The following is a 13,208-nucleotide window of genomic DNA, read 5'->3' as shown; positions in this document are numbered from 1 at the left end:
CAGCGCCAGGCTCTGGGCACCGTGGCCACTGAGTGGCCCCCTTCAGTTTTATTTCAGACAGAGGCCCCCACCCACTGGCCACTGCTCAGACGCCCGTGAGGGCTGGAACCCGACCCAGGTCCTCCCAGGTGGGTGGACTCAAACCCGGGTGCCCCAGTGGGGTGCAGGTCCCCCACGGCCGCTGAGCCCCAGCTCCCCGCTCTCCGAGGCCAGCAGACTGTCAGCTCTTACGAATAAAGCTTTATCGGCACACAGCCTGGGCCAACAGGGGGCGGGGTGGGGCAGGGATGAGGCTGGATGGGCCAGGGGGTGGGTGAGGCAGGCAGTGGGCAGGGCGGGTTGGATGGAAGGGGGTGGGCGGGACAGGCAGGGCAGGGCAGGCTGGATGGAAGGGGCGGGGGTGGGGCAGGCGGGGCAGGGGGCGGGGGCGGGGCAGGGCGGCTGGGGAAGGGGGCGGGCGGGGCAGGGGCGGCTGGGGCAGGGGGCGGGGCAGGGCGGCTGGGGCAGGGGCGGGGGCGGGGCAGGGCGGCTGGGGAAAGGGGTGGGCGAGGCAGGGGCGGCTGGGGAAGGGGGCGGGGCAGGCGGGTGGGGCAGGGCCGCGCATGCTCACCCAGGATGCCCATGTCGTACTTCCCCTCCTTCCTGTCCACCTCGATGAGGTGCTCGAAGGTGTCGGAGAAGTACTGGAACAGGGCGTTCTGCTTGTGCACCTCCAGGCCCAGGATGCGGTTCAGGAACTTGGTGATGGAACAGTCTGGGGAGGGGGCAGGGTCAGCCTGGGGCAGCCCCCCCCACCGTGTGCACGCACGCGCGCGCGTGTGTGTGTGTGTGTGTGGACTGACCTCTCTCCACGTCCAGGCAGCCAGACCGCAACTCTCGCCCGCCGATGCCGACAGACAGCAGGCCCTGCTTCATGTCTGGGGGAGGGGCTCACATTGGGGTCCCAGCCCCCTCCTCCCGGGCCCCTCCTCCCTATTCCAGGGACCCCAGCTTTGCCCCAACACCAGGAGCCCCCAGGTCCCCCAAGACACCCGCCCAGGGTCAGCTGCCGGGGTACAGACCCCCTGCCGCCCCCAGAACACCCACCCAGGCTCCACTCACCCCGGAAGAAGGCAGTGGCCCCTCCGGGGTAGCCCTGGGGCAGGGGCACCTTGTTGTCCGTCTGGTTCAGGATGGTGGTCAGGACGCAGCTGAGGGCCCGGGCTCCGTACTGGGGGTGCAGGGGGTATGAGCAGGAGCCGGCCCAGAGGTGCCCCCACGGCCCTGCCCGCACCCACCAGCGCACCTTATTCTCAAAGTTGTACTTGCTCAGGTCGCGCGACTCAGTGGCACGGCGGTCTCCGTGGGTCAGGGCGCCCTGGATGGGGGAGGGGCGTCACACACTGCCTGGGCTCTGGCCTCCCACGGCCAGTGGGGACCCTTCCGGGGCCCCCCACCCCCTTGCCGCACCCCGCTCACCAGGCTCTCCAGACGCTTAGCCACGATGGAGGCAAACCTGCGCTCGCCGGCCAGCTCCGAGATGAGGAACACGTACTCGGGCGCGGAGACCTGGTTGGAGCGGTGGGTGCGGCCTGCGGGCAGAGGGGGCTCTCAGGGCCCGGCCACAGGGGCGGGGCGGGGGTGGCATGGCCTTGGTGGGGCCAGGCTCACCAAACTGCTGGATGGCCCGGTCGGCGCTCCAGGGCAGCTCCAGGGTCATGTGCACACGGCGGCGCTGGTTCAGGACGCGCCGGTCGGCTTGCAGGGACACGCCCGAGCTGGACGCCTCCGAGATGATGGCTACCAGCTGGGGCAGGCGGGGTCAGCGAGGCAGCCACGCCCCCAGGCCCCCCTCCCCGGCCCCCAGGCCCCTCCCACTCGGCCCCTCTCCCTGGCCCACGCAGCACAGGGCGGCCCCCCAGACCCCTCTCCCCGGCCCCTGCAGCACAGGGTGGCCCCCAGGCCCTCTCCCCAGCCTGCACGGCCCAGGGCGGCCCCCAGACCCCTCTCCCTGGCCCCCTGGCGCCCTGGCCCCCTGGCTCACACCTTCTCACCACTCATGAAGCGCTGCTTCTCTCTGAGGTTCACGTGGTCGATGGACAGGCCCTGCTCCGCCCGCGACTCGAAGGCCACGGTGCCATCAGGTCGGGACACAACCCGGCCCTTCCTGCCGGTCATCTGTGGGGGGCGGGGCGCGAGGGCTGGGCTGGCAGGGCTGCACATTGGGGCTCCCAGCTGCGTGGGGGGCTGCCAGACCCTGGGCCGGCAGTCGGCCTCCGCCGAGGTCTCAGGCACCCCAAGAGGACTTTGCCCCCCCTCGAGGTCATCAGCCACCTGTTCGAAACAGGCCTGAGGTGGCACCGGGAAGCACCCAGCGGCCAGCACTCACCTCGGCCACGCACTCGGGGCCCCCGAGCTGGTCGATGAGTTCATCCAGGGTGTTGACCGGCAGCTCCCGGCCCAGCGCCCGCACCTTGGCCAGCAGGTCCTGCTTCAGCCGCTCCACCCGCTCCAGGGTGCCAGGGCCCTGGGGGTCCCTCTGCAGGGGGCACAGGGGGCCTGCAGGGAGGGGGTGGGATGGGACTCAGCCCTGCATGGCCGTGTGGCCTCTGGAGGGGCAGGACTGGCCCGAGGGACGGTGAGCTGGACGAGAGGCCTGGGGCAGCAGGCTGCTCTCTCTGGGCGCCCGGGGCCATACACGGGGACCCAGCAGCCTGGTGACACTGCCTGACTCTGCCCCAGCTGCCCTGCCCCGAGCCTCGCGGCATCACCTCCTGCTCAGGTGGCCGGCGGGGAGGCCTGTCCACCAGCAGACCAGGGGCAGGAAGCCGGGCCCCAGGTTGCAGGCCTGCATCCCGACCCTGGCCAGCCCGCACCTCGGTCATCGGCAGGGGGCCCGACGGCGTCCACGATGACCACGTCGTCGTCCACCAGGGACTCCGGGGAGGAGTTGAAGTCGCTGTCCAGCCCGGCGTCCGACTCAGTGCTGCTGTCGTCGCTGATACGGATCACGCCGCCCACCTCCAGCGCCAGCCGGGGAGCCTTGGCCCCACGGCCCCGTGGCCGCCCTGCCGGGAGGGGGCCGGGTCATCACAGGACAGCAGGACAGCTGGGGAGGTCACTCAGCCCACGGGACCCTCTGGCTGCAGAGGGGGATTCCTGGGGAGACCGCGTCTCGCTGACAGCCCTGGTGCCTCCCCGCGCCCCAGCCCGTGTGTGAAGGGACAGCAGGCGGAGGCTGCTCCTGGGCCTGATGGCAGGCAGAGTGCCGGGCCCCCCGGGGACCTGGGCCAGGGTGTCCGTGACTCTGCCGCCCTCCACGGCGCCCGCAGCCAGGGCCTGAGCCCCGGGACCCTGGGGTTCCCCCACCCCCGCAGGCTGCCTGCACTCCCTGTCCCTGGGAACTGTGGGGCTGGGGTCTACACAGAGACCCCCCCCCACTGTGGAGCCCACGCCTGTCTGGCGAGGGTCAGCAGCAGGGACCCCCCCCAGGCTTGGGTGGGGAGGGCGGGGGCAGCCGGGCGCTGCAGAGCTGGTGGGCGTGCTCACGTTTCCTCTTGGCCCCCGCTCCCCGGTCCCGGCGGCGCTTGGCGGAGGGGAAGTGCTTCTGAATGAGTGACAGGAAGACGCCCCTGCGAGGGAGAGCAGGGTTTGTGCCCAGGAGGGCTGGGCCTCGGGTGCTCAGAGGGCGGGGCTTGGAGCTGGGCACCAGGGGAGCAGAGGGGCTGGGCACCAGGGGGTTGGGCACCAGAGGCCCCCCCCCAGCTCTTCTTCCACTGCCCACCTCCAGAGGATGAGGCCAAACCCCGGGTGGGGGTGGGGGTGGGGGTGGGGGTGGGGTGGGAGCCGGGGCTGCTGGGACAAGGTGAGCCAGGCAGTCCAGGCAGCAGGCAGGGAGTGGGCCCTCCGGCCTGGCGGGAGGTGGACACCCAGCAGCCTCCTGAGGCCCCGGCTCCCAAGGCTTTGTCTGAGCAAAGCGCCAGGCTCCCCGGCTCCCAGCTCTGGCCCCCACAGTGGGGTCTTTCCCAGGCACTTGGCCGTGCCACCATGCCACTCACTCGGCAGCAGAGACGAAGCAGTCCAAGTGCCCGTCATTCTCGTCTAGCACCTCACGCGTGCGCGCCTCGCCTGTGGACTGCAGCCCGATGACCACGCACTGCAGGGAGGGAGGTGGGGAGGGGTGCATGAGCCAGGCTCCGGGCAGCCCCTGGCCCCGCCAGCGACGGGGCTGGGTCCTGGCTTCCTCTCCGGTCTCTGTCCCTTGGCCAGCCACACCCAGGCCTGCCTGTGACAACGGGGGTACAGGGCCCCAGGCCTGCCGCAGCCCGGCCAGGCCTTTGCCTCGGCTCACCTTGTCGCGGGCCAGCTCCTCGCGGGCCAGCTCCACCAGCCGGCGCACCTTGGCGGCGATGCACAGGTACTTGAAGAAGCGCTGGTGGGCCGACCAGAACTGGCCCCACAGGGACTTGCGCGACTCCAGGCCGATCCAGTCGGCCGCCTGCTGGAACACCGCCAGGGCCTCGGCCCACTGCAAGGCACGGCACAGTGCGGACTGAGCTGGCCATGCCCAGTCCCCGCCCACAGCCCCGGGCACACAGGGGCGCCTGTGCCCTGGGCAGCAGCACAGCCAGGACCCAAAGATGGTGAGCACGGCACAGCACAGGCCCACGGACAACGCGTGGGAGAGGCTGGGTGTCTGCATGGCACAGGGCCATAGACGACACAGGGGAGGGGCTGGCATGGCACAGTGCTGGCCTTTCTCGGGCCTCCCAGGGCGACTGCACCCCGCGGGACTTCCGGGGACGTGTGTGGCTGTCAGCACTGGGGGTGTTCCTGGCACAGAGCTGGGGGCAGCCAGGGACGCTGCTCTACACCCACAAGTGCCCAGGACGGCCCCACCCCAGACAGGAAGTCAGCTAGCACAGGGAGACCTTGGGTGAGCCGGAGCTAAGATCGCCCAGCACACGGGCAGGGCTGAGGCTGGCGGGCGCCGCGGGCGCAGGAGAGAGCACACAATCGTCCACAAGCAGCCCTCAGCACCGAGGACGCTCCAGCGGTGCCTGCTCCAGGCGTGACCGCGGGAGGGGGGCCAGGGGTGCGCCCCCCGTCATCGGAATCGCGTCACTGCCCCCAACCCGGGCCGGAAGCCAGACCCCAGCTGTGCTGCGGGGATGGGGAGCCGGGCACTGGGAGGAGCGGACGGCCAAGGCCCAGCTCACCAGCAGGGCCGCGCGGTTGTAGACGCGCTCGAAGGCGGGGGGCAGTGGGATCTCCTCGATGCGGAAGGTAACACCGGAGAAGCTGAGCTGGCGCGCGATGTACATGCCGCTGACCTTCATGTCCATGGCCACGATCTCCATGGCGCCCACGCCCCTGTGGGGGGCAGAGGCCGGGGTGAGGGCGCACAGAGCCCGGGGGCCTGACCGTGCGGGCAGCCGGGCCTGGGCGCGGCGGCGGGTGGGTGCCCACCTCTTCTCGATGGCGTGCAGGAAGTCCTCGAAGGTGCGGAAAGGCGTGCCCTCGCCCCAGATGCCCAGGCGGCTCATGTAGATCATGTTCCGGGGCTCGGAGGCACCTGCGCCGGGGCGGAGGCGGCGTCAGCTCCCCCGGCCCAGCCAGGACGAGGAAGGCGCGCCTGTGGGGCCGGCTGCGGTTTGGGAGATGCACAGGACCCCGGGGCCGGGATGGGGGCCTATGGCTCGCAGCGATGTCTGGTGGTCCGGGAAGGCCCGGCCTGGCCGCGCGTGCTGCCTCTGGCCCAGCTGAGTCCCGAGGACTGGGGGAAGTGGGGCGCAGACCCAGGACCCTGCTGGAGCCACGCTGCCTGCCCAGGCCCGGCTCCCCTGCAGACCCCCGCCGGCCCCGGGGCCCACCTGTGGCGCTGGCGTACACCACTCTGGCCAGCGGGAGCTTGTTCTGCAGGTCCAGCACAGCCTTGCCCATCTTGGTGGAGCTGGCGTTCTTGGCCTTGTGGCACTCGTCAAATATGATCTGGGGCGGGTGTGGGTTAAGGAACGTTCTGGAAGCAAGTGGGCCTCCCCAGAGGCGAGACACAGAGGAGGCGGCCTCTGGACCTGGGAGTCCCCGCGTGATGTCCCCGCCCCCCGGGGGAGACCGGTGTAGGGGCCAGGGTCGCTGACAACCACAGTGACCCTCGGAGGAAACACCCTGGGGCTGCTCCTACTAACCCAAGAGCAGCCGGCCAGAGGCCAGGCTGTGCCAGCACCGCTGTGGCTGGGCCCAGGCCAGGGCAGTGCTGTGCCGGGGGGGCGTGCCGGGAGAGGGCTGGCACTGGACATGGCCCCTCAGCCCAGGACCCTGCCTCGCGGGCAAACGTCCCAGCGCCCGAGCAGGAAGGCAGAGGGACAGGGAACCGTGGCTGGGGCCTGGGCTCCGACTGCGAGGCCAGCCCGGCAAGGGTCCCCCGTGGAGGCCCAGGCGGCCCGGTGCTCAGCAGCCCCAGGATACGACGCCGTCGAAGGCCTCGCCACACCACTCGAGGATCTGCCGCAGGCGCGTGCGGTGCTGGCCGCCGGCCTGGCTCTCCCCGATCAGAGCCGAGTAGGTGGCGAACAGGACGCCCTCTGAGGTAGTGTTGTCCCCGTACTTGATCTGGGGATGCGGGAGGGGGGCAGGGAGGCCTCCGTTTACCCACCTGTAAGGGGCGCTGGGGGGGGGCAACCTGCCCGAGGCGACCCCGGCCCACGCCCCCACCTTGCTCAGCGCGTGCACCGCGATGCCCGGTGCCTCGATGTCCCGCAGGTCACGCTCCGCGTCGTACTTGAGGTCATTAGAGACGCTGAACCTGGGGCAGAGCCGACATCAGGCAGGAGGCCCCGCCCCGTCCCCGCCCCCAGGAGCCCTCCGCCCCGCCCCCGCGGCCCATCCCCGCTGTCCACCGCCCCCACTGGAGATGCTGAACTGTGGGCAGAGCCTGAGTCAGGCAGGAGGCCCCGCCCCGTCCCCGCCCCGCCCCCCGCCCCCGCGGGGCAGTGCTCACCACAGCGCCTTCTTCCTGCCCCGCAGGTGGTTCTCCAGGATGATGCCGGCCACCGTGCGGCCCTTGCCCACGCCGGCGCCGTCGCCGATGAGGAAGCCGGCACGCTGCCCGCTGGGCAACAGGACCTCGTGTTGCTGCGGGGGCAGGGCTGCGGTCAGGGCCTGGGGCCGCGGCTGGGCACGCCCCTCCGGCGCGGAGCTCACCTGGCAGGCATAGGTGATGGCCTCCAGCTGCAGCGCCGACAGGGCGCCGTTGTCCGAGGCAGGCAGCGCCAGGGAGTAGGTGACGTCCGGGGGCGGCACGCTCGACAGCGTGCTGGTCTCCACCACGCGGTCCGGGTGCTGCCTCCCGAGCTTGGCTGCGGGGAGGGGCGTGGCGGGGCCGTGAGAGGCTGAGTGGGGAGGCCACGCCCCTCCCCAGCCCACTCCCGGGCCTGGGCCACTCACACTTGGAGGGCACGTAGTCCGCGTACGTCTCCGCATGGCCCAGCTCCTCGGCCGCCTCCTCCTCCTCCTCCTCCTCGGGCTGCGTCTGTGACTGGAGACGGAGTCGGGGTCCAGGGGACCGTCCCGCCCCCGCCCCCGCACAGCCCAGCCTCCCCGGGGCAGCGGCCTGGACGGCTGGGGCCCTGCCTGGCCCTCAGACAGGCGCCCCCTGCTCCGGGCCGGCCGGGCTGGGGGACCCTGGCCTGCTCACCTGGTAGCTGATGAGAAGTGAGGTGCTGGGCAGCGAGGGTGCGGGGTCCTGCAGGCTGGGAAAGGCCACGCCGGGCAGGAACAGCTAGGGGTGCAGTGGGAGGTTAGCGTCCACCACCCAGGCCCGGTGCGAGCTGGCAGGGTGGGCTGACCGCAGGACAGGCGCGTGCTACATTCACAACGCCCTCGGGAGCCCAGGGCGCGGCGTGAGCTCACCCCGGGGTGACAGCCAGCGTTCGCCCGGGCACTGGGCCTCCTCTCCACTGGCCCTGACGCTGCAGTGGGGGGGCCCGGGGCAGCCCACACTCCATGCCACCCGTAGGCTCGGGCACTGGCTGCAGAGTCCCACCACGTGTGACCACAACACATCCCAGACCCCAGCCCGGCCCAGGTGGACAGAGGCCAGGACAGGCCGCACTGGCCCCAGCCCACTGACTCCAGGCTGGGCACACGGTGCGGTGGACTCCCGGGACGTGTGTGCATGCCCGAGGCACGTGGCACCCTCAGCCTGCAGAGGACCTGGGGGACCCAAACCCACAAGGTCCAGGGAGGGCCCAGCTGGACGCACCCACTCCCTGGAGCCCGCAACGGTCACACCCATTGTCCAGGACACAACACTGAGGCTGGGATGCGTGGGTAGGACAGGTGGGGTCCTGCTGGTCTGCGTGATTCCAAACTACTACACTCAAAAAAAACACCCTACAAACTCCTGCCAGCCAGGTGAGCCCATCACACACAGGCGTGTGTGAAGACAGAGCGGGGGTCGGGCGTGGGCTCAGCGGTCAGCATGCTGCCTGGACACCCACACCCAGGCATGCAGGGCCCGGCTGCACCTCGAGGATGCAAGCCCCCTGCTAACGCGAGCCCTGGGAGGCAGCAGGCGAGGGCCCCAGTACTTAGGTCCCCGGAGGCTGCAGGGGAGACCTGGACGGAGCTCCTGGCCCCAGCCCAGCCCAGCTGCTGCCGGCGTTCGGGGAGTCAGCCGGTGGGGGGGCACTCTGCCCTTCAGACGGCCCTCGACCCCCCGCTGGTGCCCCTGGAGGGGTCTGCACACTCAGGACGGCCGGCACAGCTGCCTCTGAGGTCAGGGGAGAGGAGCTGCCCACGGGGAGGTTACAAGTCTGTACTCAAATTCCACCTTTTTTTTCCCCCAAATTAACAAAAAAGTAAACAAACAGAGGCAGTGTGGTTTCCCGGAAGGCTGAGTCAGGATTCCCAGCCGGGCCGGGGGTGCTGGGCCTCGGGTTTCAGGCACCCCCGCCCGTCCGGGCTCCTCCTGCCTCCCTGCTGGTCACGAGCCCCCCCCTCGCCCGCCTGTGCCGAGGGCCTGCGTCCACCGGTGCCCACGGAGGGCTGGCACGTGCCCTGCTCACAGGGCCCGGGGGCTTCCGGAGAAGCCTCAACGGGGGCAGGGGGCCTGGTAGTGGCCCTGCCTCCCCACCGGATGCCACCACCAGAAATGGGCCGGAGTCTGGCCCCGGCCGCCCACGTCCTGCAGGAGGAACCCTCCGGCCAGGCGCACGGCCAGCACTAGCCCAGGGGCCCAGCAGGCTGATAGCCACCTGGCCTGCGGATGCCTGTGTGCTTCTACAGGACAGGGCCCACACAGCCCCGGCACACCCCCGACCCCCACCCACGCCGTGCCGGGAGCAGGCCCGGGGAGAATCAGTACCCAATCAGCTTTTGCTTCTGCTGTGGCCGTATCCATGCACGCAGCAGGTGAGACAGTGCTAGGAACACCTCGGAGCAGCGAGGAGACCCCCGCCCGTCTTCTGGGCTGTCCAGGCTGTGAGGACCCTCGACCCGCCCCCAGCTTCAAGCCAGCCACGCAGACACACGAGGCCTGGCGGAGCAGCCATGCCCGCAGGGGCGCCGGGCGCACTGACCTTGTCCTGCGCAGAGGGGGTGCTCACGTCCCAGATGGTGGGCACCTGGGTGAGGCTGTCCACCGACAGGAAGTCAGGGGTGTCTGCAATGTCTGACAGGGAGTCCACGGACGAGGAGAAGATGGAGGCATTGGAGAGGTCCTCGAGGTACGAGGGGTCCTGGAAGACAGGCCAGGTGGCCGGAGTCTACACCCACAGGGAGCACCGCACAGCCAGGAGCAGGGTGAGGCTGCCCCACGGAGGGGCCCGGGAGAGACACGGACACAGAGGCCACGCCACGTGGCCAGGACAGGGGAAGCTGGGGGGTCCCTGCTCCCAGGGACAGGGCTGCTGTTGGGTGACGGAAAGTTCTGGAACTACAGAGGTGACAACTGCAAGACTCAATGCACTAAGCCCACTGAGCCGGGCACCCTCAAGTGAGAACCACACAGCACAGTCACATCTCAGGAATGTTCTAGAAAGGGAAAAGAGGCCAGGCCCCAGGGCCACAAGCGGCAGGGCTGGGGGCAGAGGGTCCCTTCCTGCACCCGACTCCTCTCCGCCCAAGTTTCAAACACGAGGCACAGCTGTGGCAGCTGCTGTCTCCCCAGCCGGTCACCTCCACCAGAGACACCCGAGGCAGCCCTGGGCTGTGGGTGGCCATGATGGCCTGTCTTGCAGGGACCTGAGCCCCAGCCAGGCCCCCATCTTCTACACCATATCGACAGACCCCGTCCTGAGCCCTGAGCGCAGGGGCTGGGGAGAGCAGGGAGTGTCCGAGACCCCTCTTGTCTTCCTGACACAGGGGATCAATGTGCCCTGTCCCCTGGGAACGGGCACCAGCCTTGGGGGCAGCAGGAAGGTGCCCCCTGCCTCCCACCTCAGCCTGGGCTTCACTGGGGGACACAAGGCCCTTGGTCAGCAGGCTCTGGAGACCCCCAGTGGCTCCAGTCTCCCAGGCTAGGCCGCCGTTGGGACTACCTGGGGCTAGGGGAGAGGGGCCTGAGGGGACCCCAGCCCCCTTGCCTGGAGAGGCAGCCGAGGGTACCTGGTGCAAACCAGCACAGGCCCCGTCGCGTGCAGAGAGTCCTCACAACAGCACCCGGCCCAGCTGCCCGGGCCCCTCCTCGCCCTGCCCCGCTTCTGCTCTCACAGTTGGTGGGAAGGAGACCCTCAGCCCCGCAACATGAGCCACAGTCCCCAGAGAGGAGCAGGTCTGGGGCCGTGAGGGGCGGGACATGGGACAAGGCAGTAAAGGTGGATGCCCCACAGGGCCAGGAGGCCCCAAGCCAGCCAGGGCGGGTCTGCCCCTGGGTGGAGGTGGTCACATCGCAGTGGCCCCGCCTTGGGCCACCCCCGCCCCAGCTCGACAGTGGGGTGACGACGACGTGAGGGGAGGGAGGCCGCCACACAGAGCCCCTGCTTCCCGGGCCTGGCATGGATCAGCCCCTCCTCATGGCGTCTCCCCCACCTGAGCAGCAGGCACCCCAACCAGACGCGGCGTCCAGGCCCCACACCTCCACGGTCTTCCTCCCCAAGCCTCCTGCCCCGTCCGGCATGAGCAGGGCAGGATGACATGGGGGCTTGAAACAGGCCGGCCACAGCGTAGACACTGTGTGGCAGGCGTGTCCACTCCCAGCTGGCGACAAAGGCCCAGGCAATGGGGGACGTTACCAGCGGAGGGCAGGGTCTGGGCCCCCCTGAAGATCTAAAACCCCTAAAACCGCCCACAGATCAAAGCCAGCTTGGTGGTGCCCCTCCCACCCATGCACCCCAGTGGTGCACGGTGCTCCTGCCACGCTGGCCTCCCCCTTCATGGGGGTGAGGGGCTCCCATGGGCCCCTCGTCCAGCTCTGTCGTAGGTGGGTGGAGGGGCTCCCATGGGCCCCTCGTCCAGCTCTGTCGCAGGTGGGTGGAGGGGCTCCCATGGGCCCCTCGTCCAGCCCTGTCGCAGGTGGGTGGAGGGGCTCCCATGGGCCCCTCGTCCAGCCCTGTCGTAGGTGGGTGGAGGGGCTCCCGTGGCCCCCTCGTCCAGCCCTGTCGTAGGTGGGTGGCTCAATCGTAGGGGGTGGAGGGGCTCCCATGGCCCCCTCGTCCAGCCCTGTCGCAGGTGGGTGGAGGGGCTCCCATGGGCCCCCTCGTCCAGCCCTGTCGTAGGTGGGTGGCTCAATCATGGGGGTGGAGGGGCTCCTATGGGCCCCCTCGTCCAGCCCTGTCGTAGGTGGGGTGAGGGGCTCCCATGGCCCCTTGTCCAGCCCTGTCGTAGGTGGGTGGAGGGGCTCCCATGGGCCCCCTCGTCCAGCCCTGTCGTAGGTGGGGTGAGGGGCTCCCATGGCCCCTCGTCCAGCCCTGCTGTAGGTGGGTGGAGGGGCTCCCATGGGCCCCTCGTCCAGCCCTGTTGTAGGTGGGGTGAGGGGCTCCCATGGCCCCCTCGTCCAGCCCTGTCGTAGGTGGGTGGAGGGGCTCCCATGGGCCCCCTCGTCCAGCCCTGTCGTAGGTGGGTGGAGGGGCTCCCATGGGCCCCTCGTCCAGCCCTGTCGCAGGTGGGTGGAGGGGCTCCTATGGGCCCTCGTCCAGCCCTGTCGCAGGTGGGTGGAGGGGCTCCCATGGGCCCCTCGTCCAGCCCTGTCGCAGGTGGGGGTGGAGGGGCTCCCATGGGCCCCCTCGTCCAGCCCTGTCGCAGGTGGGTGGCTCAATCATGGGGGTGGAGGGGCTCCTATGGGCCCCCTCGTCCAGCCCTGTCGTAGGTGGGTGGAGGGGCTCCCATGGGCCCCCTCGTCCAGCCCTGTCGCAGGTGGGTGGCTCAATCGGGGTGGTGACAGCAGACACCTCCCCAGGTCAGGACTTCACTCCTGGCAGCCACCAGCTGAACTCCAAGATGGTCCCCACCCCAGGCAGCCACCCCAACCTCTGTTCCCCACGCAGGGTCACTGCCCAGGCTGGGGCCCCGACCCCACTGCACCCCCACCTGCAGGTTGCTTCCGCAGGCTGTGGGAGGGCAGGGCACCTCCCCCCTTCAGCCTCCCGGGGTGGTGGACACACCCCCTCCTGGCCGGGACGCTGACCCGAGACCCCAGAAGTTCGGGTTCCTGGGCACCCCACCTGGCCTCCTGCCCTCCCAGGCGCCCCGCAGGGGCTGAGCAGCCCCCACCGCCTGGCTGGGAGTCGGGCAGAACCCCCCGCTGGGCTGGCGGCTGCCAAGCCCCCCCCCCCCCCTCCCCGCTCCACTCCAGCTTCCGCAGCGACGGGACGGTCGCTGCCCATGGCCAGTTCCCGAAGCTCTGTCTTGGGACATCCCGAGACTCCGAGACTCACTCCGGCTGCCAGAGGAGAGCAGGGCCGGGGGCCTCCGGGGCGGCTGGGGGTCGGTTACCTTGTTGAGAGCCGCGGGCTGCGGCCAGAACTGCAGCTGGGACATGGTGGAGGCGCGTGGCGGGCCGCGCCGGCCGCGGCCGTCCCGGCATCAGCGGTCGGCGGGCGCGGCGCTCCGCCGGGGCTGCATTTGCATGTCGGTTTAGTCACCGCGCCTCGCGCCTGCTTCCTCTAAGGCCGGGGCTCACTTTCAGGAAATGATGCCTGCCTGGTAAGTCAGGGCGATTCCTGGCAGGCAGGACAATTACCGTACGGGGCGGAATCCAGCCACAGACGGCTGTCAGCAGCGGCGGGCCG

At 70.4% G+C, this 13,208-nt stretch overlaps 1 protein-coding gene across 4 annotated transcripts in view; it reads right to left on the bottom strand.

Moving 5' to 3' along the window:
- The window catches only part of SBNO2 (strawberry notch homolog 2), a 37,710-nt gene that overhangs the window by 2,052 nt on the left and 22,450 nt on the right, over window positions 1-13,208 (bottom strand). For 2 of the 4 annotated variants that reach the window (XM_062184938.1, XM_062184939.1), the window contains exons 5-26: window positions 9,561-9,719; window positions 7,676-7,759; window positions 7,426-7,516; window positions 7,183-7,337; window positions 6,980-7,113; window positions 6,694-6,784; window positions 6,448-6,591; window positions 5,853-5,970; window positions 5,449-5,554; window positions 5,199-5,352; window positions 4,331-4,507; window positions 4,038-4,135; window positions 3,529-3,611; window positions 2,856-3,047; window positions 2,369-2,538; window positions 2,026-2,157; window positions 1,651-1,786; window positions 1,459-1,571; window positions 1,286-1,357; window positions 1,102-1,210; window positions 843-917; window positions 611-754 (exon numbers count right to left, since the gene is read on the bottom strand). In XM_062184938.1, the coding sequence (XP_062040922.1) occupies window positions 611-754; window positions 843-917; window positions 1,102-1,210; window positions 1,286-1,357; window positions 1,459-1,571; window positions 1,651-1,786; window positions 2,026-2,157; window positions 2,369-2,538; window positions 2,856-3,047; window positions 3,529-3,611; window positions 4,038-4,135; window positions 4,331-4,507; window positions 5,199-5,352; window positions 5,449-5,554; window positions 5,853-5,970; window positions 6,448-6,591; window positions 6,694-6,784; window positions 6,980-7,113; window positions 7,183-7,337; window positions 7,426-7,516; window positions 7,676-7,759; window positions 9,561-9,719 (2,737 nt within the window). Of the gene's footprint in view, window positions 1-610; window positions 755-842; window positions 918-1,101; window positions 1,211-1,285; window positions 1,358-1,458; window positions 1,572-1,650; window positions 1,787-2,025; window positions 2,158-2,368; window positions 2,539-2,855; window positions 3,048-3,528; window positions 3,612-4,037; window positions 4,136-4,330; window positions 4,508-5,198; window positions 5,353-5,448; window positions 5,555-5,852; window positions 5,971-6,447; window positions 6,592-6,693; window positions 6,785-6,979; window positions 7,114-7,182; window positions 7,338-7,425; window positions 7,517-7,675; window positions 7,760-9,560; window positions 9,720-12,912; window positions 13,027-13,208 lie in introns of those variants that run through there. The other 2 variants (XM_062184941.1, XM_062184940.1) reach the window with 2 other exon arrangements.

The sequence above is a fragment of the Lepus europaeus genome, unplaced genomic scaffold, assembly GCF_033115175.1.
Source record: "Lepus europaeus isolate LE1 unplaced genomic scaffold, mLepTim1.pri SCAFFOLD_105, whole genome shotgun sequence".
Lineage (NCBI taxonomy): Eukaryota > Metazoa > Chordata > Mammalia > Lagomorpha > Leporidae > Lepus > Lepus europaeus.
Note: the sequence above shows the minus strand (reverse complement) of the source record. Positions and strands in the feature narration are given on the sequence as shown.